The sequence below is a fragment of the Aythya fuligula genome, chromosome W (assembly GCF_009819795.1).
Source record: "Aythya fuligula isolate bAytFul2 chromosome W, bAytFul2.pri, whole genome shotgun sequence".
Lineage (NCBI taxonomy): Eukaryota > Metazoa > Chordata > Aves > Anseriformes > Anatidae > Aythya > Aythya fuligula.
The window spans coordinates 61,840-84,589 of record NC_045594.1 but is presented as its reverse complement, the minus strand read 5'-3'; the positions used below and the strand labels follow the sequence as shown (position 1 = coordinate 84,589).

Here is a 22,750-nt window from a genome sequence, read left to right as displayed (position 1 = left end):
ATTCCTGAATGGGTACCAATGATGTTCTCATCAGCCTTCTGGCTTGGTGGATGCAGAGCGTGCACAGAGCAGTTGAAACCTACGATGCAAACGAGGCTATGCAGAAAAAGTGAGAAAAAAACAAGCCATTTGCCAAAATTTATTAAGATTTCAAAGGTTTTTAGATAAGGTCCAATGACTCCATCACAAATTACTTTGCTTCTCTCGCAGATTTTTTTTTCCTGAGTTATTTACTAATAAAGATTTTCAGTAATTCCCGTGACTGGGGGAGCCACGGGTCTTATCTTCCAAAGCAGCTCTGCCTCGGGTTCAGCAGGATGTTAAGCACTTAAGAGCCCAATTTTCCTGCAAAAGTGACATTTTGTCACCTTTGGAAACCTTTTCCATCTCACTCAATTTCATCTGCCCCCAGCAATTTATTACAGCCTTTTGGTTTTCACCCACAACCGTGGACCAAAGCCTGCTCCACGCTGCTGGGGGGGACTTTATACCGAAGGTGTCACGCCAACTGGACCCTTTTCCATTAAAAGATCCTGAAGTCAAAGAAATATTGCTCCTCTCGTTGACTTGTCAGCCCTTTTACAGCAGCAGAAGGCAGAGCTCAGTTGCGTTTATACTCATCTCTTTCTCCCAATCTTCCCTGCAGAGACTAAAGCCAACGAAAACATGTCAGACTCCCGAATGTTTTCATTCATTTTCGCTCTTTTCAAGGACAATATTCGGACACCTTTCCTGTTTGTACTCGAGGTCGGGCCAGTAACCTGCATCATGACGCGGGACGGTCTATACGTCCCTGGAATCCAGCCCCCCCCAGCTCCCATTTGGGGTTAAAAAAAAAAAAAAAAAAAAGTTTGAAACCGGATAACGAACACAAATTGGCTTTAAGCAGTGCTTCGCCATCGCACTGCAGCTACAGAAACATTCCTGGTAATCAGCAGTGTTTTTCAAAGCTAACCTCCAAGGCCCTGATCCCGCAAAGACTGCACATTCTTAAATTAAAGTAATTGCATAATTCCATTGACTCTGATGGCATGGGAGGAACATGGTTGCAAAGCTTATCCGCTACAGGCTTCAGACAACGTGCCAAAACACTTCCGAAAGGATGGGGGGGGGGATTAAAATCTTATTAGATATGTTTTGCTGTTCCCACAAACCTAGCATTAAGTAATAAAAGATATGCAAAACGGATAAACCGTGCAAATTTGACATCGCGTTTCTTTTTGCCTTTCTTCCCCAGGCAAAAAAAAAAAAAAAAAAAAAAAACACAACAAAAAACTTAATTCACATGAACCCATGTAATTTTTCCTTTTGCTCTGCTGCTTCACGAACATGTTTCCTCAATTTACGAAGCTCAGCAAAACCGTATTTCCTGCTTTCACACCATGTCGAGCTAGCTCTGAAAATAAAAGCATCCTTCGTTTGTTCGGCATCCCAAAACAAATCATTGCTTGTTAGCTGCTAGTGCACGCGCTAAGCCCGTCTCATTTTCAAGAAGTGATTTCCTGGGATTGACTGCAGCTTGAACACAGGTTTAAAACAAGACAAGGAACACCCACGAGCATTAAAACATCACACAACGAGCATGCAATTCAACAGGTATGAGGGAGCGAACACATTCCACATCACCAGTGACAGATGACAATCCCACTTTCGGTATTTACGTTATGTTAATGCACCGTAAAATAGGCATCGTCTCTCCTCTGCTTCAAAATTTAGAAGAAAGCCACCAGATGTGTCTGCAGGTTTGACAGGGGACCCGTGTGTTGCACGAATCCGTAGTAGCTTGAACAACACTCATCAAGGCAAAAGTCTTACGCTTTTTTACCAGCAGTCCCGCAGAAAGGCGTGCAACGGGAAGGTTGCAATTTGTAAATCATTGTCATTAATTACTGTCCTGCCTTCAGAGGAGAGATGGAATGCGTAAATTACGAGTAGGTTGTTCACAGGGTGAAAAAGCACTGCGGTTAATACAGGATGCATGCACAGATTCACATAAAACACCTTTTTTTTTTTTTTTTTGTTTCCCAGCTCCAATTATGCCACTATATTTGACACCAATTCCAGCCTGATGCAGATAATCTTTCTGGGTACAAACTCTGGAAGTTGTTTGAATTTTCTAATCATACATAATCAGAACAATAAAAAAAACCCAAACCACAATTATCTACTAAAAACTGCTGTATGTATGTTTTCCTGTTTGTTTTTTTCTGCTCTAAAAACTTCACGAGCTTGCTATATGGAAATAAGAGTCTGTGGTTATCGATGCTGTATTTCATAAATCAAGCCACCAGGCAAACCAAAGACATTTCAGAAGACGTGAATATTAACAGAGGAGCAGAAAGTGTCAGCCGTCTGCAGGTGAAGGACTACACGTGAAATCCACCTAATTTAGCCGTAATTGGGGCTTTCATCTCCAGTCTTTTAAAGGATGGTGTAGCACGTAGCCTCCTAAGGAAGGCTTTGCCAACAGAATTTTGTAGACTTTCCACTGCACAGAGCACCGAAGTTTCATTTAAACAAGCTGGGATAATTAAGACATCTTTCTTTCACGTTTTCAGGATATTCCTACATGTAAAAACATCCCGTCTTTAACAAGATTTTGGTGTGCACTGCCCTCACGATTATTATTCATTTTAAAATAAAGCCTGTGAGATCTTATGTGTTTTTTTTTTTTTTTTCCTACTTAAATACTGTATCCCTGTTCCGAATTAATCCGGAGAAAGCCCCTTGGGACAGCTAGATTTTCATCTCCTGTTGAGATCCTTCAGTGTAACTCTCCATCATTAAGTACTACTATAAAATGTCTTTTGTACCAGCAGAGCTATTTCAGCTCGCATGTTGTATTTTCCTCGCTTGACAATCAAGCTGGTTTTACTTAGCTTTACTGTGTGGTCTGCTGCTATTGTATGCTGGCTTAGCTGGGAAGCTGCGTTTCCAGGCTGGATGCTTTCCATCTTCTCGTCAACTTTGTCATGCAATTTTTTAACTTGTTTTCCTAAAGCTTCTGGCATTTTGGTTAAAATATTTCATTGTCCATAGCATCAGAAGTGAAACATTAAAACTTAATTTTTTTTTTTACTTGGAATAAACATCTTAGAGGAAATATCCTATCCCAAGTAGAATTGATTTTTAAATTCCCCTTCTTTTACAGTTTCTGTGGAGCATCTACAGTTCTGCATCATGAACACGATGTTATATTGCTAGCTTGGGCTGACACTCCTCTCCTTTGGCTTAATCAAAACTGATAAGGCATATAAAAAAAAAAAGATAAATTAAGAGGGATCTGCAAGTGCCATGACAATTTACTGAATTTGAGGGAAACGTTCATCCTCATTCTCGAAAAACAAATTATATATATTATTACTGAAGTAATTGGGCATCAGGGAAGTGTTAGACACTTCCATGTCAGCCTAATTCCAAGCAAACTACACAACTGCGTGAAAGCTGCGTGAATCACAGCTCACAGCCCTGATGTCACAGTCAAGGATTAAGATATTTGCACTCTAACATAAAAAGGATTTAAAACTCCCGAGGGCCACGCGTTAATTCCAGAAGTGGGGTTCGATTTTTGATGACAGATAAAGTATTCTGAACCAAAAAAAAACACAAAAAGATAATTAAACTTCCACTTCTACCACCCTTTTTAGGATACATACCAACGATGCCATAGACACAAACCATCCCCAGTGCCATTTCACGTTATCCAGCATGAAGTCCGAACATGCACAGATCAGTCACAGAGCATGCAGCATGCAGTAAACGGAGAGCAGAGGTTAACAACCTGGAAGCATAGGATCTGAGAATGTGAGAACAAGTTAAAGACAAGAGTTCCTCTCCATTGTCACTGAGGGTCGAGAAGCAATGCTGCAGCGTAGAGCAGTGAGAGTGGGGGAAATACAGTTTGTCCAAGACATATACATATCTCCGCAAGTGGCGGCAGGTATAACTGAAAGACAAGGGTAAAGGGAGAAAAAACAGAAAGAGAGGAATTTTCCTTTAAGAAAACTAATTCACGTTTTCACGTCCAACGAGGTTTGCGTGCCAAGAGTCAATGGAAGATGCCTATGTGAGCAACGCAGCAGTTTGGCATAAAACAACAGTTTCACGAGACAGAAGGACCTGCTAGCCCGTGGCTGCTTCTGTCAGTACTGCAAAGGGATTTGCCAAGTCTCACGCGTTAGAGATGCAAATAATTGGGCCCTTTTGCCTCTCTCAGTTTGCCCTGAAAATAGAAACGTGTGAATTTGAACCTAGTTTACAACGTAGAAAGTTTACAATAAGAAACCAACAGAGTATTCCCCGAATGTACGCAATAGCTCAGGTCACAGGGGAACTCTGGGGTAAGGGACTGTGTGCGGCACGTCCTCCAGAAAGTGCCTTCAACATTAGGAGACAGATGAGACAGATCTCCGTAAGCATCGGGATGCTCCTACCAGAGGTTTGCCGGCCCCACTGCCATCCAGGTGTGGGTATCTCTCCCGTTTGGACATTCCCTTGGCGTGCTGAACTGGCAAAGCTACACGTGCAGAGACTGAAGACCGAGTTATTTTTGAAGTCGAGTCTCTTTCATTGACTTCAGAATAAAGAAACAGACACCTGAACTCCAGTCCGCAGCATCCTTACCCAATGAACAGCCATCATTTCCTAGTTTTATAGGTTAAAACTCCAAATTTTCTACCCCGATCGTCTGTGTTTCATGGGTTACAATCCTCTGTCTCTAATCCCTCAGCTACGTGGAGCTAAAACACACTCAGGAGACTAAATCACTTGTATACCTGAGAACAGCATAGAAAAGAGTGTCAAACAGTTGATCCTGGGGCACAGTCGGTGTGCCCCTAAGCCTAAAATTTTATCAGGACCACGCTCTCTGACTGCTTCAGTTTAAATAGCATTCACTGCTGGGTTAAAATAAACCACCTACCTTTGCTGAGAAAGTTGAGAAACCCTTTTTGGCAGTTTGTTTGTAGAAATGCTAACTTTCAGCAGAGGAAGCAGCCGCTAGGAGGTAGTTCTTAAGCCACCATAACTTTTTTGACTACAATTTTAAATGTCAAGGAATTGAGGACACGCTCTAGTATCACTTATCTTTGCTTCCCATCAGTGCTGTCATAGGGATACACATTTCACCTTACATAACAATAAGCTTTCACTCTCCTGTTTTTGAGGCACTGAAAGTAAAAAAAAAAAAAAAAAAACAAAAAAACCACAACTCTTTGAATGTCTTCTCACTACGTAAATATTATTATAGCTATATCCTCTACATGTTTAAACTTACCAAGTAAAAAAATAAATTCTTCTATGTTCCATAAATCTTAAGTTAAGAATATTCTTTGTATTAAATAGCCACTGTGAAATGAGAACCAAAAGGATCCCACCAGATTTTCAGATGGAAACCAATACAGAAGAGCAACAATACTTGGGAGACTGCAGTTAGAGGAATCTGGTAAAAATCCATCTCTTCCATCAGATCATCCACGATTCCCAAATACAAAGTGGCTGGAAATGAGCATGACAAAGATGGAAAGCCAATGACATCTTGAAGATAAAGACATCTTTAAGATAAATTCAGATGCTCAAACCTGACAGGGATCAAGTCAAAGCACCCGACTCCCTCCTCAGCTACGCCACTGGAATCCTTTGATTTGCACTTTGATGTCAAGGATGGCTGAGAAAAGTCAGAAAGTGGCATTTAGAGATCTCCAAGGGTTTCTTTTATTCCCAAGGGTGTTTACTTGGGGGTTTCTTGTTTGTCTTTCACTTTCTCCAGCACAGCACAAAAGCTTCCACCAGGCACAGTGGGTGGGGAATTGAAAGAAAGAACAAAACTAAATGAAACACCAGAAACGACACAGAAAAGCCTCGTTTGCTAACCATGAAAAACGCATGTTTTTGAATAAAAACGTACCTAAAATACCTTGATACTCCAAAAGAAAACAGAGAACCTGACATCGGTGAACAGACCGGTAAACTACTACACTTGAGAACTTTTTTCTATTCAAGTTTCTGGCATTTGTGAAAATGATTCCTTCCCTGATCCTGGCATTGCCTCATCTTGCGCAGAGGCAAGGTATACAATGAGAAGGCAGAGGGGAAACTTCAGTATTGCTGGGCAAAAGATTGCTCTCGTAGATCTTCAGACTAGTGAAAGATTACACTCGGCTGCTCTGAGGGTACTCTCACCTGCTCATCTCAGCCTCCCAGTAATTTTGGAGCTCTGGTCCTCTGCTTTCTGAGAGCTTTTTCGATTTGTCTGGATCAGCAGTAGTTACAAAAAAGGATGCTCCCATGATCTCTAACACAAGAGAAAGTTCTTAAACACAGTATCTTCCACCCAAGCCCATGGAAAAAAAAAAAAAGCATAATTCATAAATATACATCAAAAATAAACCCAATATATCTGCATTTTATTTTTCTTTTAGTGCAGCTCTAATGAAGGCAAATAGAAGTGTCCTTTCTATAGTGTCTGGAAATTGGTAAAGGCTTTCTGGTGACTTTTACTTAAGCAAAGGCAAAGAAACACTTTAAAATCAATGGGAATTAGATGTCTACAGCCCTGGGGAGCTGTGCTGCTGCTGGTGTGACAGCAGAGCCCCATCCCATGTGAATGGGTGCAGAGGCTTTCCGTAGAGCTGTAGGGAAGCTCTCTCCCCTGACTGCCTGAGGTCCTCAGAGGACATTGTTTGAAACACAGTGATAAAGAAAATGAACAAAGAAATGACACTTTGCTGAAGATCTTCCAAACCTGCTCTTTTTCATGTCTCTCCGAAGAAAATCCCATGTCCTAAATTGTCCCATTCTTGGGCCAAAGTGTCTAAGCTCCCACATGCAGAGGATGGAAGGAAGCCTGACCTGTCCAGCAGCTCTACGCAGTTTCTAGCACTCTTAAATAAAATCTGTCAACGGGAAACATTTAAATCATTAGGGAACAACGAAGCAGAAACAAGACATGTGGCCTACATGACTGCCAGCTGACACGGTACAACCAGAAAAGCAAACTGTGCAGTTGCTACTTATTGCAAATATTTCGGTTTAGGTGATCACATCACTTCAAATTTTTAACTTCAACGCCTCGTAAATCCAAGAGGTGTACGGAAGACTACAGCCACCAGCTAAAAACGTAGCAAAAATTACCAGTTAAAAAATATCAAGTGCTAAAATTCATGATATGCCTTCTTTGAAACCGTAAGGACAGACTTGAACAAGAAAACAGCACTAAGCAAAACATGCAAAGCCACTTCCATCCTTATTTATTTAAACCAGAAAGTAAATATTTTCTCTACTGAAGGCAACTGAAGTTTTAAAATAAATATATAAAAGGCAAAAACATAAACAGCACCAGGCCAACGTCTTTTTAGCAACACAGAAACGAAGCAAATTGGGCAGGGTGTGTAGAAGAGCGGTCTAAACACTAAGCTCTCTGTAAATATAATATAGACTGAAACTGCATATACAGGATTCAAAAGAAGAAATCCCGATTTTGATGTTTAAATAATAGTAATTCACAATCTTCATCTCAGTGCACGCCAGATTTTACGAAGGTTATAAATCTTCAGCTTTATTGAGAAAAAGTAAGGGCTTGAAAACATACACGCCACATGTATTAGCTCAGAGAAACGAGATTAATCTGCAGCAATAATAATTAAAAAAAAAAAAAAAGCCAATTTTGCTAAGCCTGATTAAATATTTAGGTCATATTGTTTCTGCGGTAGAATCTGAAAAATTCATTTTTTGCTAGGTTGGAAGAATCCTAATCGCTATCCTTTCAAAAGGGAGTTGTGCTACAACACGACTCGATGGGAAAGCCGGAATGAAATCATTTTTTTTTAATAAAAAAACAATCAAAGTAGAAGCTAATTAAACTCCAGCACATGTTAGTCAGCATCCTGAACTATCTGCATACGTGCCGGGAGAAGGTCGTGACGTGCTATGAAGTTTTTACTACTGTTCATGTCAAATAACCTGTGTTCGAGGAAGCCTATTAGTCATTACTTTCGTGTTCCCAAAGACAAATGCAACAAAAACGCACGCCACACTCACTCAAATACTACAAAGAGTACATTAACTCACTAGATCAACGATTTTGTGGGAATGGCTTAATTCATTCTCTGCCTAAAACGTTATCCATGCTGTTTCATGCACTAGGAACAGCAGAAATGCAACCATCAAAAGCATAGCTGCCTTCTTGCCCACAGAAAAAGTCCGATCTAAAATCTGAATTTTGGGCAAAGGGGCAGTTCTGTTTAGCCAGCTGCTATTTAGGATGCTACGAAATATGGTACTGATGTACCACACGACCTAAACATTACGTGTATTGTGTTCAGTTGGATCTTGAAAGCCTCCAGGGATGGAGACCCTACAATCTCTCCGGGCTCCTGTGACAGTGCTCGACCGAAAGCTTTTTCGTGTCGTTTTTCGTAGGCATTTTTTCAAGACCATGAGAAATTGTCATCTTCCATCAGGCTGGAAGCTTCGGCTTCAGGTTGTGACCATTCTCTCTCCCCTTTCCTCTACAATAAACCTTGGTCCCCTTTCTCAGTAACTTTCTCCTAGGTATGGGACAGCTCCTCTCAAACAGCCAGACACCTACGATAATTCACAGGCTCTACAGGGGATGACAGGAGATGCCTCCTACATGAGCATCGGAGCAGGCATCTGCATCCCCGCACCAGCTACAACCCTGCAGGCTGCACGGATCTCGAATCCCTGTCCGGAGAGATGCTGGGGCAGAGCAAAAAGGGGAAGAGGAGGCTCTCGGGCAGTCAGATGATGAGTAGAGTGGGTATTGCAGCACCGCTGGTCTGAGCCTTCATCCTGTTTGGCAACAGGATCCTTCCAAATCTGAGCCCCGCGTAACTCGCGGCATCTGGAGAAACCTATTTGTGGACCCAAGAGCACAATTAATGAGTTACAGGAACATGTCTCTACACAGCTTCGCAGCAAATTGATTTATTCGTTGCAGATCCAAGTGTATTTACTTTACCTAAAAGCCTGTTCTTTCCTCAACTTGCTGAAGGCCATTACCATTAAAAAGGTTGAGTCATCCACCAGTTTCAAAGACCTGATGCACATTAAAGTTGTTAAATCCCGATTCTTTCTTCTGTACCTGTAGTTTCACCCTCCACTTAAAAGTGTCCGATGCTTTCAAGTGCAATATTCTACTTCTTAGCCATGCAAAATAAGGCGAAAGTCTACGGTGGTGAGAAACAAACCTTGGCTTACAGACTCAAAAACGTCCACCTGTTTTCTGTCCTTCCCGAATCTCTAAAATGCTCATGTAACTGGGGGGTCCAAAAGCAAGATTTCTTTATATATCCATATATATTTCCTTATGTATGTATATAGATCGATGTGGCATAGATCTATGAGCAACTGCAAAGCTGGTAAAGCACTGCACGTAAATATTGACACCAGTTAAAATGGGAAAGATGCAGCAGCCATACAAGAAGAGAAGTCAGGACTTAGAATCGACTGCATTATTTTATACTGATGCTTGCTCACAGCCAGAATCCAATTTGAGTTTGTCAGGTAAATCCTGATAAGTTCACTACTCATTCATCTATCTAGATCAGAGTTGACAGTTTGTTTTTTTTTTTTTTCCAGAAAGAAAACTTCTGAAAAAGGAAACAGTACACGTTGTATCTCAATCGAGCAGTTAATGAGCCAAATAGCTTCCAACTGAAGATAAAAGACAGGTTCAAGCAAGTCATCATCTTGAATCACTTGGTTATTTCTTTTAAGGCACGCTGTCCTATAAATATGTTCCATTCAAAACAAACTGCAAAAGCAAAACTGCAGTTTCTATAATTCTGCTAGGACAACAATAGTTTTTAGACCACTCTTAGAAGTCACAAAACCTGCTGTCCTTTTTGTCTTTGAGGATTTCTTGTTGGCTTGCTGTTGGTCACGGTGGTTTGTTTTTGTTATCTGCGGGTGGAAAGTGCAAACAGCTTCTTTAGCCCTGAATGGGAAAATAGTCCAATTTCATTGGAAATACGGAAAAATGCTGAAATCAATTTATGTGTAAGCCTGTTCCTTCTGGAACTTGCTAAAAAGAGGAACGTTTTTAAAGCTTTGTCCTGCCATGCAGCAATTAGCAGTAAACCCACACTACATAATCCACGATCAATTTGCAAACTGGGGAAAAAGAAAAACCAAAATACATTATTCTGGAGGTTTTTCAGAGATGTGGATGGTTTAGGACATGGTTTAGTGATGGACTTGCTGGTGTCAGGTGAAATAGGTATCAAGACTTCAATGAATTTTAGTTCTGAGGCCACATTTTGTGCTAATTTGAATTATGCTCACTACTCACACGTTCTGCCAAGCGGTGACTTACGGCTTGAGAGATGCTGAAGTGCTGCACGGTTTCCTAGATGGCAGAAGCCTCATGAATTGTAGCAATGAATTCCCCCCAAGAAACGCAAGAATTATCACGACGTCTACATTTTACAGGTCAGCAAAAGATTTCAGTAGAAGATTGATCCACTCTGCAAGAGCAAGCTGCGACTACCAGAGACCCAACACTGCATAGGTGATATAAAAATCTCTTTGAGTATCCTGCTGTGCACACATCTTCTGCTACCAGCCCTCGGATTAAAATCCAACCTCAGACTCGGTGGCTTGGAGTTGTTTGATCTTCCCTTCCCCAAATGTCATCTCTCAAACGCAGTCGGCACACTAGGATACCATGAAGGCCCCTTTCTGAAAAGCCCTTCATTTTTCACTTGCAACATCCCAGAAAAATGGGATGATGGTTTTTGTACCACACTGCTGTGCGTGGAAAAAAAAATAAATCTCATTATAAAGAAGTTTCTCATAAATAGGGTATCATTTATATCCAGGTTGGATTTAAGTCGGCTCTCCCCTAATCTACCATGCTATAAACTATCTGAAAGTTAAGCAGCATTAAAAGCAAAATGTCTTTGAGGCTTCAAAATGTCTTTGAGGCTTCTAATTCTGACTTCCCAGGCAGTGTCAATCGGTCATTTTTGTGGCCTTTGATACCGAGTAGGAGTTAGTGCTAAAATCTAAGGCATGCAGCACGTAGTAAACGCCACCAAAGCAAAGGACAGGCAACAAAAAAAATCAAACGTGCTAGCTGAGTTGCAGGTAGGTCATCTAAAGCTGAAGAAAGTCTTAGGGGACAGGAATTAGAGGATGCCATCGTTTCTATCAACTGGTCTCCCAAAGCACGGTCAGGCCTGAAGGGCATGAACACAGGTGATGAAAGGCAGCGTAATTCTGATTTAGAAAAAAAAAACAAAACGCCTCTTGTTTAGAAAACTTAGCAACAGCATGACTAGGTTCCTTTCTATTACTTTCATTAAGGTCATTTCCTTCTAGCACAGGTATAATCTATGTGCGATGAAGAAGTAAATCAAGGGAAATCATTACCTATTACTCTTAAACAGCTCAGAGCAGAGATATTTACACATCGCTATTAGAAACCAGGGATTGGTGACTACACCCCTCCCAACGCCTGCAGAGGCAGAAATCACTGCTTCAGTGCAACTGTTCATCGCCCTCGATTCATTTGCTTTTGGTTACAAAAAGGGAAAGCTGATGCTTGGGGGGTTCAATATTTTACCAGCTCTGGCCACAGGGCATTTATTCCAAGGGCACTTTGCAGAATTTGATCTTTTCTTACTGCGTAACTTGACTTGTGAAGTCTCTTGATACACACCGGTGTGAGATCAGACGCCTCTTTTCTCAAGGGTTTGCCATTATGGACGCTTGGATATTATGATAGAGAAACAGTAAATTGGGATTTAATTGCCCAATTAAAATTTGAACCCAGAACTTAAAAGGCTTGCCTACAAATCAGGCTTGCGGTTGCACTGAGAAACTGCTGCTGAAGTCCAGGCTCCTGTACGGCACGATGCAAACCTGCACGTTTCCGAGCATCCTCCAAGCCACGCAGCTCTGAGCAATGCAAATACCTTGTTATAACCCACAGAAGAGTAATAAAGGGCACAGCAACTAGTTTTCTTTTATGCATTAATAAAAATAAAGGTTATTCCTCTATGACTCTATCTACTGGCATTTTTTTTTTTTATTATTTTTTTTTACCTTGCTCTTTGCTTACTGAGAACTGAAAGCTGACATTTCTGAAATCAAACTTTTCCAATACAGGGTCACAGAGTTGCACCCCCAAATTCAGAACAGAAGCATCTTCATATTGGAAAAATGTTTTTTTTTTTTTTCTCATTTAATACCTGATGCAATAAAGCCAGAAATATGAGTTTGCCAGAAATATTGCATATTCCATTCATCTACTTTCTTTCACTCACCTCGCACGCCTCATTTAAAATCTGCAGTGCCGACCACGCTGAAATTCTAGCAATTAAAAGCGAGACTCCTGCATGAGAAGCACCTTTCCTGAAGTTTGCCAGCGAGAATGAAATGAGAAACCAAACAGCTTTGAAGCATTCATGCAGAAACCTGGCAATTTATTTTTTTTTTATTCCAGTTTTGCTCCTTAAGAACCGCCTTTGATTTGGGTAACTCGGTTTCACTTGGTTTCTGCACCGACTGTCCCGTTGCCACACTCAAATGAAAGAGGAAGCTGAATGTTAAAGGGCTTCCCAAAAGCACCGTGGACATCAAAGGGAATAAAAAGGCAGGAAAATCAGAAGGCTCGCAGCCTGGAAAAGCCACGTGGGAGAGAAATGGATTTATCTTCCTCCATGCGAGCAGCCTGGCGGCTTCGGAGCCAGCAATTACATCTCATCATTGCCGCCGTTAGGAAATGTTACGAAGCAATTGGTTAAGTTCTAATTTCATCACCTTCGCACAATCGTTTCAGAGTTTTCAGTTTCATGTGGGCCTGAAGAAGCAGGTCAGATCACAGGTCTCGCTGCTGCACAAATGTTTTCCTTTCTTTGTAGGGCGCACGCAAACCGGACTACTTGAATAACCAATTGCCTGGCCAACGCAAAATCTCTGCTGCTTCTGTACAAAGAGATGCTTTTTGAGGGAAATTTAGCTTAAGACAAAGCAAAAAAACAAATGAAACCGCAGTCCCAATCCCCCAAAACACATTAATACTACAAGGAAATGATGATAAACATGAAACTATGCTGACACTTCTTTCTTGCTTTAGAAATCAAGCTTGTGAAGAAGGTAGGAGAGCTTTCAATTTCTCCCCAAAGCCATAAAAACAGAAAAATTCCACGTGCAGACCTGAACAGGGCCTTAGCATGGACAAATTCAAAAAGCTGCCAGAAAGAAAAGCGAATAGGATTTCAAACTTACAAGGCAGGGATGTGAACGTGTTTCTCAGCCTCAGCTTTTCTTTTGGCTCTCATTTTAAGGAGTTAAGTTAGGTTAAGTGAGCTCACCTACATATTTAAAAAAAAAAAAACACTTCACCTATATATTATATATAAAATAAGTAAGAAAACACTTTAAATAGTCGCAAGCCAGGAAAAAAAGGCCAGGGTACCACACCTAATGAACAGATGCATTACAGAGTCCAGCATCAGTCTGCCAAACACAAGAAGACATGAAATATATGATTAATTTTCTCCTCGTTCCTAATTCATAAAAAAAATAAAACAACAAAAAACAACGACTGATCGTCTAGGGAAAAGAGGAGGCAAGTAACACGCCCTCTTCTTTTAAGAATAACAGAATATAACAACTGATAATGTGACAAATCAATCTGATTATGTAAGACCCATAATAAGGTAGGCAGAAACAATACCAAGGGAAGATAAATGGTCTAGCACTCCATCAAATTACCTCAGGAGCATTACAAAGATGTGCCATTCTACGAGGATGACGAATGAAAACACTGCAAGAACAATGACCACTACAATAAGGGACATTGTGCACTAACCAAAAATCAGACTGACCATCCCAGCAGATATTTGTATTGTAAACGAACCCGTTCTTGGATAAGCAGTGAACTTGTTCTGCAAATAAGTCAGTATTCATTTCTGCAAAGCCAAGCATTCAAGCAGTTTACCGGTACCTAGGAGCAAGGCACGAATTTAAGTGATAAAAAAATCATAAAGATGGAAGAAAACCTTCAGAGCAAATGTTTCTATAGCTCACGTTTTAATCTGGGAGTCGGTAAAATCATTAGAGTCTAGATTCAAATTACTCCGTATTTCAACAAACCAGCTACGTGGTTTCACAGGCAGCACTATAAAACACACAGCCACATTAAGAAAATCCAGAGATTTCTTTAGGAATAAATCAAGTTAAAAGAGCACTGTGATGGGGACTACATTTTGCAGTCCTGCCACGCGTATTTCCTAGCACTAACTCCAGAAAGCTTTCTTTTCGGCCAGTATGAAATTTGCCAATTGATGCTATTTACAGCTGCTAATTATTAACAAATACCTTGCAGCAGCAATGCAACATTTCTACAGACTCAAGACAAACTTTGAGATGACACTGGATTAAAAATGGTCTTTAAACGGACTCAAAAGGTGCAGTTTAAAGCAACACGATGCGCTCTTATTCCTAAAGAGCTTTCATAAATATTTTAATTTGAGAATAGCCCATAAGATGAAACGATAGTAAAAAAAATAAAATAATAATCAAATAATAAACACAGTAAACCACAAAACAAATGGTTTGGTTCGGGAGGTGAAACAAGCTGAAGTCTCCAGACAGCAAAAGAAATCAATGAAATGTGACACAGGTAAAATTGTGCCACCTCTTGATATTTCTCTGAGGTTATCTAAAGGGGAAAAGTGTTCAAGGTGGGTCACAGCCATGCACATAAAAAGCTGTTACAATAGCATAGGAAAAAGGTAGAACTAGCCCCATAAGCTCATTTAATGTTAGATGTTCACGTCTAATTAGCGAGGTGTATGGCAACCTCTAGTGGTATATGCCTGCTTAGGAAACAGCAAACATTCCTACATAGAGATGGAGGAAAAACATTTGCCTTAGGTAATCCGTCCTCTTTTTGTCAGTAATTTACTAGAATGACTCAGTGATGAGATGTCAAAATCCTGCTGTTCAGGGGAAGACTTCTTCATTTGCACTGTGTGCCACATCCCAGAGCAGGCAGGCTAGCTGTCGAAAAGCTGAATGTCATCAAACCCCTCTCCAAATAGGATCAAGGAATTAATGCCCAGGAGCTTGTGGTTTTAAGGGCCAAACTGAATACCTGCGATAACAGGATCACTTAGGTTTGTCGGTTCACTTTGTGGTTAATTGGACCTGTCGAACGAAGCAGAACAAATGAATCCGACAGCAGAGAAGCTGTCCAATGCAGCAAGCAAAGGAAAAAAACCCCACAGCAGGTACGTAGCACTCCACCTGGCTGGGTTTTGTTGCTTAGAGACTGTAGCCTCATCATCTGTGACAACAGCGACTTCAATATAGGTTTTTTTCTTCATTTTGTTACCATTTTTTTTTAGTAAGTCTGCTAATATAATTTAAAAATACTACAAATGTCAGCTCTTGATAGAGTCACAGCACAGTGGAATAATATCCGTGGCACATCGCTGATAACACAGCTCTGTGTAATTAAAACCAAACCAGTGCTAACAATGGACAGAAAAGGGGAAAGATTTCAGTATACACAAAGTCTACGCATCCAACGTTAAATGAATACCGCCCTGGATCTTGTTACAAACCCTCTTTTACATCTATTTTTACTTCCCGCAGCTGCTTGTGATAAATTCATACAAATCGGACAATTTTTATGCCTGCTGGAATGTGAAACAAATTACCCAAGATTATGAAGTTGTATTTTACTGAGATCGTAAGTGTAATATATTGAATATTTTCTGCTAATTCTTTCACAGAAAATAGTCTTAAGAATTTAGAACAATTGGCAATTTCTGCTCAGAACAGGATTAGGAAGAAGCTTGCATGGAAATGGAATTACTTCTCACATTAAGGAAGGACTCATTAGAGCATCTGGTGAGGCTTAAATTATGACCGTCTATTCATTTGTATTGCTAAGCAGATTTTAAGTTCAGTATTTCACAGCTATTTAATCGAAAAACCTACACCCTAAAATACTTACTTAGGAAGTCCTGTCTTCTTTTTGGTCTTTTCCTTCACAGAGAAAGTGGTGTGGTTTTTTGTTTGTTTGTTTGTTTGTTTGTTTTTGAATTAAGGGTAGTGTGGTTTATATTCTCACACAAGCTTGCACTCCGATAGTAGTATCAGAGTAAGAACCTAAATAAAAATATTCTACTTTGGGATCATGGAGCAAGCTGGGTCCATTGTTGCTGGTTAAATTTAAAACCTGTGACTTTGTAAGATAGGAAAAGAAAGGACAATGTATGCTTCAAAGCATTAATCTCTTACGAAATGTGTTCATAAATATTTATTCCTATTATTTTTCTTAATAACTACAATATTTTATTATTATTTTAAAAGTATGTATCTTGACAAGAAATAAAGCTAAACAATTTCCATCACGGTACTTAAGCCTGCCAGGGAAACCCTGGCTGAAAGCTCCTGAAATGAAAATTCAACCCTATGAGCAGTGAAGTCCACAGCCTGCCTCTGGAACCAACTCCTCCTTCCACCGGCCCGCCCAACTCCTAGCTGTACAAAACATTTTACAACGGAATTTAATTAATTTTATATTAAGGTATTTTGCTTTATAAGCAATCATGCCTACCGTGACAAATTAAATCATGATCTTGGTGGCCACGTTTACCTATTTTTAAGACGTACATATTTTATTTTCCTCTTTTATGTCATTCACTGTTATTCCTCCTCACTGCATGAATCCAGCAACAGAATGGTACCTTCAGTAGGAACAGCACAATTATTTCACAACTAAAATAAAGTAGCACCATTAAAGTCACATTTCCACTACGCACGTCTAGACAGATGACAACGCACCCCAACTCCACAGATGTTGAAATGCCGCATAGAAGGAGTGCAAGATAATTTAATTGGGTTACACAGCCTCGTTGGGGTCTTGAGCTGGCTCTCAAGCACTCGTTACCACAGGGTATGAAAAGAGTGTGTGCATCAAACAGGTAAAAGATAGAATCAGAAAGCACTCATCCTGATTACAAGTCGATACTTCTGCAACCAGGCATTTCCAAAAGAGAAGAGGCTAGGAGAGAATTACATCCTAAATCGCAGTGGTTGAAGAATGAGATGTGTTTCTTGTTAACCGAGCCCTTTACAAAGTGTACAGGCACGCAATTATCATGTACTTATTTTTGGCACACTGTCTGGACTTGACAAGCACTGTAAGAGCTTATTCCAGCTTGCATTAATAAGGACCTTCCCGATTTCCCTTGGAGCATGGAGCAGCGTTGGCTGCCAAGATGAGGATGCCTGACGCGTGATTACCTGCCTTTACCAACTGGGCTGTAGCACACACACACACAAATGGAAAAGACCAACTTCAACTACTTCTCTGGGTGGTTTTTAAGGTCCCTTCCAACCTGAGCCATTCTATGATCAATCGAGTATTTATTACTACGCGACCTAATATACTTGATCACTCGAGAAGCATCAGTGTAAGGTTTATTGCCTAGATTTGCAGCACCCCATCATAAAATAATCATTACATCTGACATAAGAAATAAATCGTTTGTCAAATGTGTAGGAAGAACTCAAGCAAGTTGAAAATCCAGTACTTGAGAGCCAACAGTGCATTTTTATAACGTGATACATGACTAAAAATGCATAATTTACACAAATCCCTGAAAACCTTTCAGTTTAAAAGCAGCTGCAGAGCTATTTTGTTAGGAGAATCAAAAGTCAGAAATTTCTGAGATAAGAGAAACTAATTATTTTTGTGCATTCAGGAAAGATCCAAGAAAAAGATGATTTTTTATTCTTGTATTACCTAGTTACTCTGATACAGTTTCAGCTATTTACTTCACCATTACCTATTACAGCTTATAAAATGCAAGTTCCTCTGCTGCTGAGTTTTACCAAGGATGAGAAGTCCATTTCAGAAGCTTTATATTTACCTGATGATCCTCTGAGCTGCGTACTGATGAAGAGAGCGGAACTGCGCTGACATATTTGCTAAGGCAGCCAGACAATTTGTATGAAGGTATTTGTCCTGTCAGAAAGGAAGAGGAAAAAAAAAACACATCAAACTTTCATTTATTTTTATATATAAATACTGTCACCTATTGCAGGAAACCACTCAACAGACTAATACTTGTTGCTTTAAAGGATGAGGTCAAAAGTATATAGCAAAACTGCAAAGTGCACACACTTGGTGGTATTGTAAATATTTTTTCTTTAGATAATCAGGCTTATGAGTCATTTCACAAAGATTTCAGAGTGTGTATGCATATAGACATATCTACATGTGTACATCTTCTTATTTTAAGCAATATTAATTTACAAAAATATCACAGATGTAGCATATTAAAAGAAATTCTCCTCCTCTCCATTTCTCTCTGTCCATTTTGTAGTCTTATCCTGAAGTTCTCTGCTTCCATATATATGGAAACTATTCCATATGTATCTTACAACTATTACAAGATACTTCAGGCTTCTGCTCCTCTTGTTACCATCCCTTAAACCATTTGACCAGAGAAGCAATTAAATGATGGCCCTATCGAATTCAAGGGTTTTCACAGAACCAAACTTCTGAGTCCACAGTCAGATGGAAATCTTCTGTACCAAATGATCTTGGCCGCAGACAAGGAAACATGGAATGAGACATTGCTCAAAAGGGAAAAGAAGAATTAATCTCAAATCCACGTAATGACTTGGTATTACTAGTAATAGCAGGACTTGCAACGTTATATTCAAATTTGGAAAGAAATGCAGCCATGTTCAGACATTATTTTGAGTCTTGAGGGTGACCAGCCTCTATGCATCAGTATTCAGGGATTTATTTTCCATTTTCAGATCTAAAATATACGTTTAAGCTTGAGCATAACAGATTCCATATCCTAGAAACGTATGTCAAGATCTCTTATTTCTTCTAATTCTTGTGATCACAAACGTGAAATCCTCAATTTTTCCAATTTAAAATGTGTTTAAAACATTTTTTTCTACTTCATGTAAAAACTTCCGTGCATTTAACCATTGAAAATATTTAAGAGTAGGCAATACAAAGCTTATATGTTCAAGATAAAAGGTTTAGAATCACATGCATGAAAAATGCGTAAGACCAATCTGCTCTGAAGCAGTTTTGCTCTGTGACAGCTTAGAAAGGTCTCACGACCCAGCCACCATCCTACTTCATAAAAACACTAACAAATAGACCTGGAATTTCCATTTTTTAGTGATTGAATAGAGGCAAAGAACCTATCAGGCATCATTTCACCTCATCAGCCAAAGGAACTTTTCCTTCTCATCTGAAGATGGGAATTCTGTACCTGAATTAAGGACTTCAGCAAATGCTATTTGATGAATTGAATATATAATAATACAGAAATTGTGTTGCAAGTTCAGAACCACATAATGCCGTGCTTAGTCAATATGACTGTTCTCCCCTTTTGCTTCCATCCCGTAGCTTCAGATGCCAACTGGTTGCGACAGAAGGAAGAAAAATCCCACACCCTGTTTGAACCTGAAATCACTCTGTTGAAGTTTGAAACCCACACTGTGTACTTAAGCACTCCACGTAACTCTTACCCTTGTCCGTGTCATGTTGTACTGGATGGTTCTTATCACAACCAGTATCAGGAGACTCCCAAGTGAGATCTCTGTTAAAACACGCTCAGCGTACCAAGTGATATTTTTCAGGATCTGAAAAAGAAGAAAAAGGAGTTCTTTAGCACCTAGGTCTGGATAAGAACATAAAAAGCTGTCCACTCTCACATTCCTTAAGATAGGTAAACTAACTTCCAGCCTTAAATGCGACAAAACCTATTGCATTCTAAAGAAATAAAAAAAAAAATGCAATATTATCATCTAGTCAATCTCATCAGGTTTATCAGAAGTCATGTAAACTAAGTGCAGAAAGACGATCAGATTTCACAAGTCCTTAATTTCCATGCCCTGTGCCACCACTCTCCTATATTTTTTGGTATAGGAGATATTTTAGGAGATTAATATAGGAGATATTATCTGGGGGTCGTGATAGACAGCAAGTTGAATATGAGCCAGCAGTGTGCCCTGGCAGCCAGGAGGGCCAATCGTATCCTGGGGTGCATCAAGAACGGCATCGCTAGTAGGTCAAGGGAGGTGATTGTCCCGCTCTACTCTGCGCTGGTGCGGCCTCACCTCGAGTACTGTGTGCAGTTCTGGGCACCACAGTATAAAAAGGACATGAAACTGTTGGAAAGTGTCCAGAGGAGGGCTACGAAGATGGTGAAAGGCCTTGAGGGGAAGACGTACGAGGAACGGCTGAGGTCACTGGGCCTGTTCAGCCTGGAGAAGAGGAGGCTGAGGGGAGACCTCATCGCAGTCTACAACTTCCTCGTAAGGGGGTGTCGAGAGGCAGGAGACCTTTTCTCCATTAACACTAGTGACAGGACCCGCGGGAACGGGGTTAAGCTGAGGCAGGGGAAATTTAGGCTGGACGTCAGGAGGGGGTTCTTCACAGAGAGGGTGGTTGCACACTGGAACAGGCTCCCCAGGGAAGTGGTCACTGCACCGAGCCTGTCTGAATTTAAGAAGAGATTGGACTGTGAACTTAGGCACATGGTCTGAACTTTTGGGTAGACCTGTGCGGTGTCGAGAGTTGGACTTGATGATCCTTAAGGGTCCCTTCCAACTCAGGATATTCTATGATTCTATGATTCTATGATTCTATATTTTGATATGCTATTTTTGATATTTGATGTTCTATTTTTGATATTTGATATTCTATTTTTGATGTATTTTGATATATTTTTCGATCTTACCCTTTACACTTCTGTCTCCACTTCCACCCTAGCCACCTGCACAGGGTTTCCAGTTCCCTCCCGTTCTCCCTCATTACAAATTGGGTAAGAGGCAGCACACACAAGCTCTGACTGATTGGCAAGTGCACACATGCTGAAGGATGCAGAGCAGATCAACAGGTTAACATCTGACTTCACACCAAAAGCCTTCTCCTGACGTAGGTGGTCTCCCCTTAACCCAGCCGATGACCCTCTCTAATCTTTTAAGAGCTTGTAGATCCTTTTGTGCTCTTCATGAGCAGGGAGAATGAGCTTTACCCCTATCCCAGAGCTTACTGCAGGAAGAGGATCAACACCCAGAATTATCAGCAACCAACTGTAAAGGAGTAAGCAGAAGCGTCCTAAAACCATGAAAATTCTTTAGGGATTTAGATAATTTTGGGTCAAACCAAAGATTTGCTTAGCAAGGACTATTCCGCGCAAGGCTACCACTCTGCATAGATTTTATCTTTGATATTTTAAAGGATGTTTCATTGAAGCTCCATGTATAATGAAAAATACCATCAGCCACTGAAGTTGGCTTTTGTTCCCCGTAGCATTACACACACTGAAGATATTTAAATCCTAGTTTGGTTTGGTTTTTAACGATTATGGAAATTATGAATCACAGGACTGCATGAGAATGGGAAAGAAATGAGTTATCCCATACTACTGCCAAAAAACAGGATTGGTCTCTAGAGCCTGTAGTAAAAATCTTTGTTTAGTCCTATTCTGATGGTCCCTGACCATTTTCTGGTACTCCACCACCATAAGCACCTTTACTCCCTTTAAGATTTGCATTTGGTAATTAGACAGGGAAGTTCTTCCATTTGCTGTTGTTTTGGGTCACCCTGCATCAAAACCTGGAGTTTTTCTTGAAGATTTCCAGGTGGTTCTCAAAACCCATCTGCTGCAGCCACGATATGAAACACCCTGATGTCTCAATCTACAGAAACCAAAATTGTAGCATCACCAAAAACTCTAGACAGACTCACAAGCTACAAGGATCTCTCTCTAGATCAACGATGAAGCTCTTTAACAAGTGTCAAAACTTAATTAAGGTGCTGTACTTAGTAACTTTTAAGGACACCTCATTCTCGATTTATTTATTCCCTGGTAATCAAAACTCAGAACTGGCAGATGACCTTGTTTAAACAGGGATTTTCCCTGTATTAATGCATTCTTCTCTCAGAAACCGTGCCATCTTTACAATCCACTTCTTTATTAGAGGTTAAGGGACTAATTGCCATAGCGCGTAAAAATATTTCCAATCATACATCTGTGTCCAGAAGGATACTGAAGATCCAGATAATTATAATCACTCTCTGCATTAAAAACAAAACCAAAGAAAAATAAAATATGCACAGGTGAGATGAAAGCACAGTTTGAAGACGCTTTAAAAACATTAATTACACGATCATTTTCTTACAGGGGAGGATGAATATCCTATATAGGAGTCTTGTAAGAATATTAAATCACATTTAATCACATTAAAGCCTTACGAACTAAGCAGATGATGCACACCACGATCTGTAAAGCACGAAAGATCATCACTACTATGTGTGTTTGTGGGGTTTTTTTGAGGACCCAAGAGGCACTCAAGCAACCTAAAGACCCAGCATTTTCCCTAGGCACTGTGTAAGATCATACTGTCAGTAAAAATAAATATTCAAGACATTCAAAATTACACATATGTTTTACCAAAACTCTTATTCAAGAGATTAAGATGCAAACCCAATTAGAAAAAAGAATCCTCTAGACCTTATTCTAGAGGAGGAGAATATTTTCTAAGTATGATCTCTAAAATTTTGGAGTTTTTCTTTTTTTTTTTATTTAAAAAAAAAAAAAAAAACACAAAACTTTTCTTTTATTTACTTCCCACCTTCATTCTCACCGTAAATTTGTCTCTTGAACCTCTTTCAGAGTGCAAGAGACAGTCAAAATAGTATCCTAATGATCATTAATCGAAC

At 40.0% G+C, this 22,750-nt stretch overlaps 1 protein-coding gene across 11 annotated transcripts in view; it reads right to left on the bottom strand.

Annotated features, from left to right (window-relative positions):
* LOC116501471 (dymeclin) overlaps nucleotides 1–22,750 on the bottom strand; it is a 135,373-nt gene that overhangs the window by 58,734 nt on the left and 53,889 nt on the right. For 5 of the 11 annotated variants that reach the window (XM_032207061.1, XM_032207066.1, XM_032207069.1 and 2 more), the window contains exons 13-14: nucleotides 19,549–19,662; nucleotides 17,919–18,013 (exon numbers count right to left, since the gene is read on the bottom strand). In XM_032207061.1, coding sequence (XP_032062952.1) covers nucleotides 17,919–18,013; nucleotides 19,549–19,662 — 209 coding nt within the window. Of the gene's footprint in view, nucleotides 1–154; nucleotides 650–3,781; nucleotides 3,947–15,155; nucleotides 15,181–17,918; nucleotides 18,014–19,548; nucleotides 19,663–22,750 lie in introns of those variants that run through there. The other 6 variants (XM_032207060.1, XM_032207059.1, XM_032207063.1 and 3 more) reach the window with 3 other exon arrangements.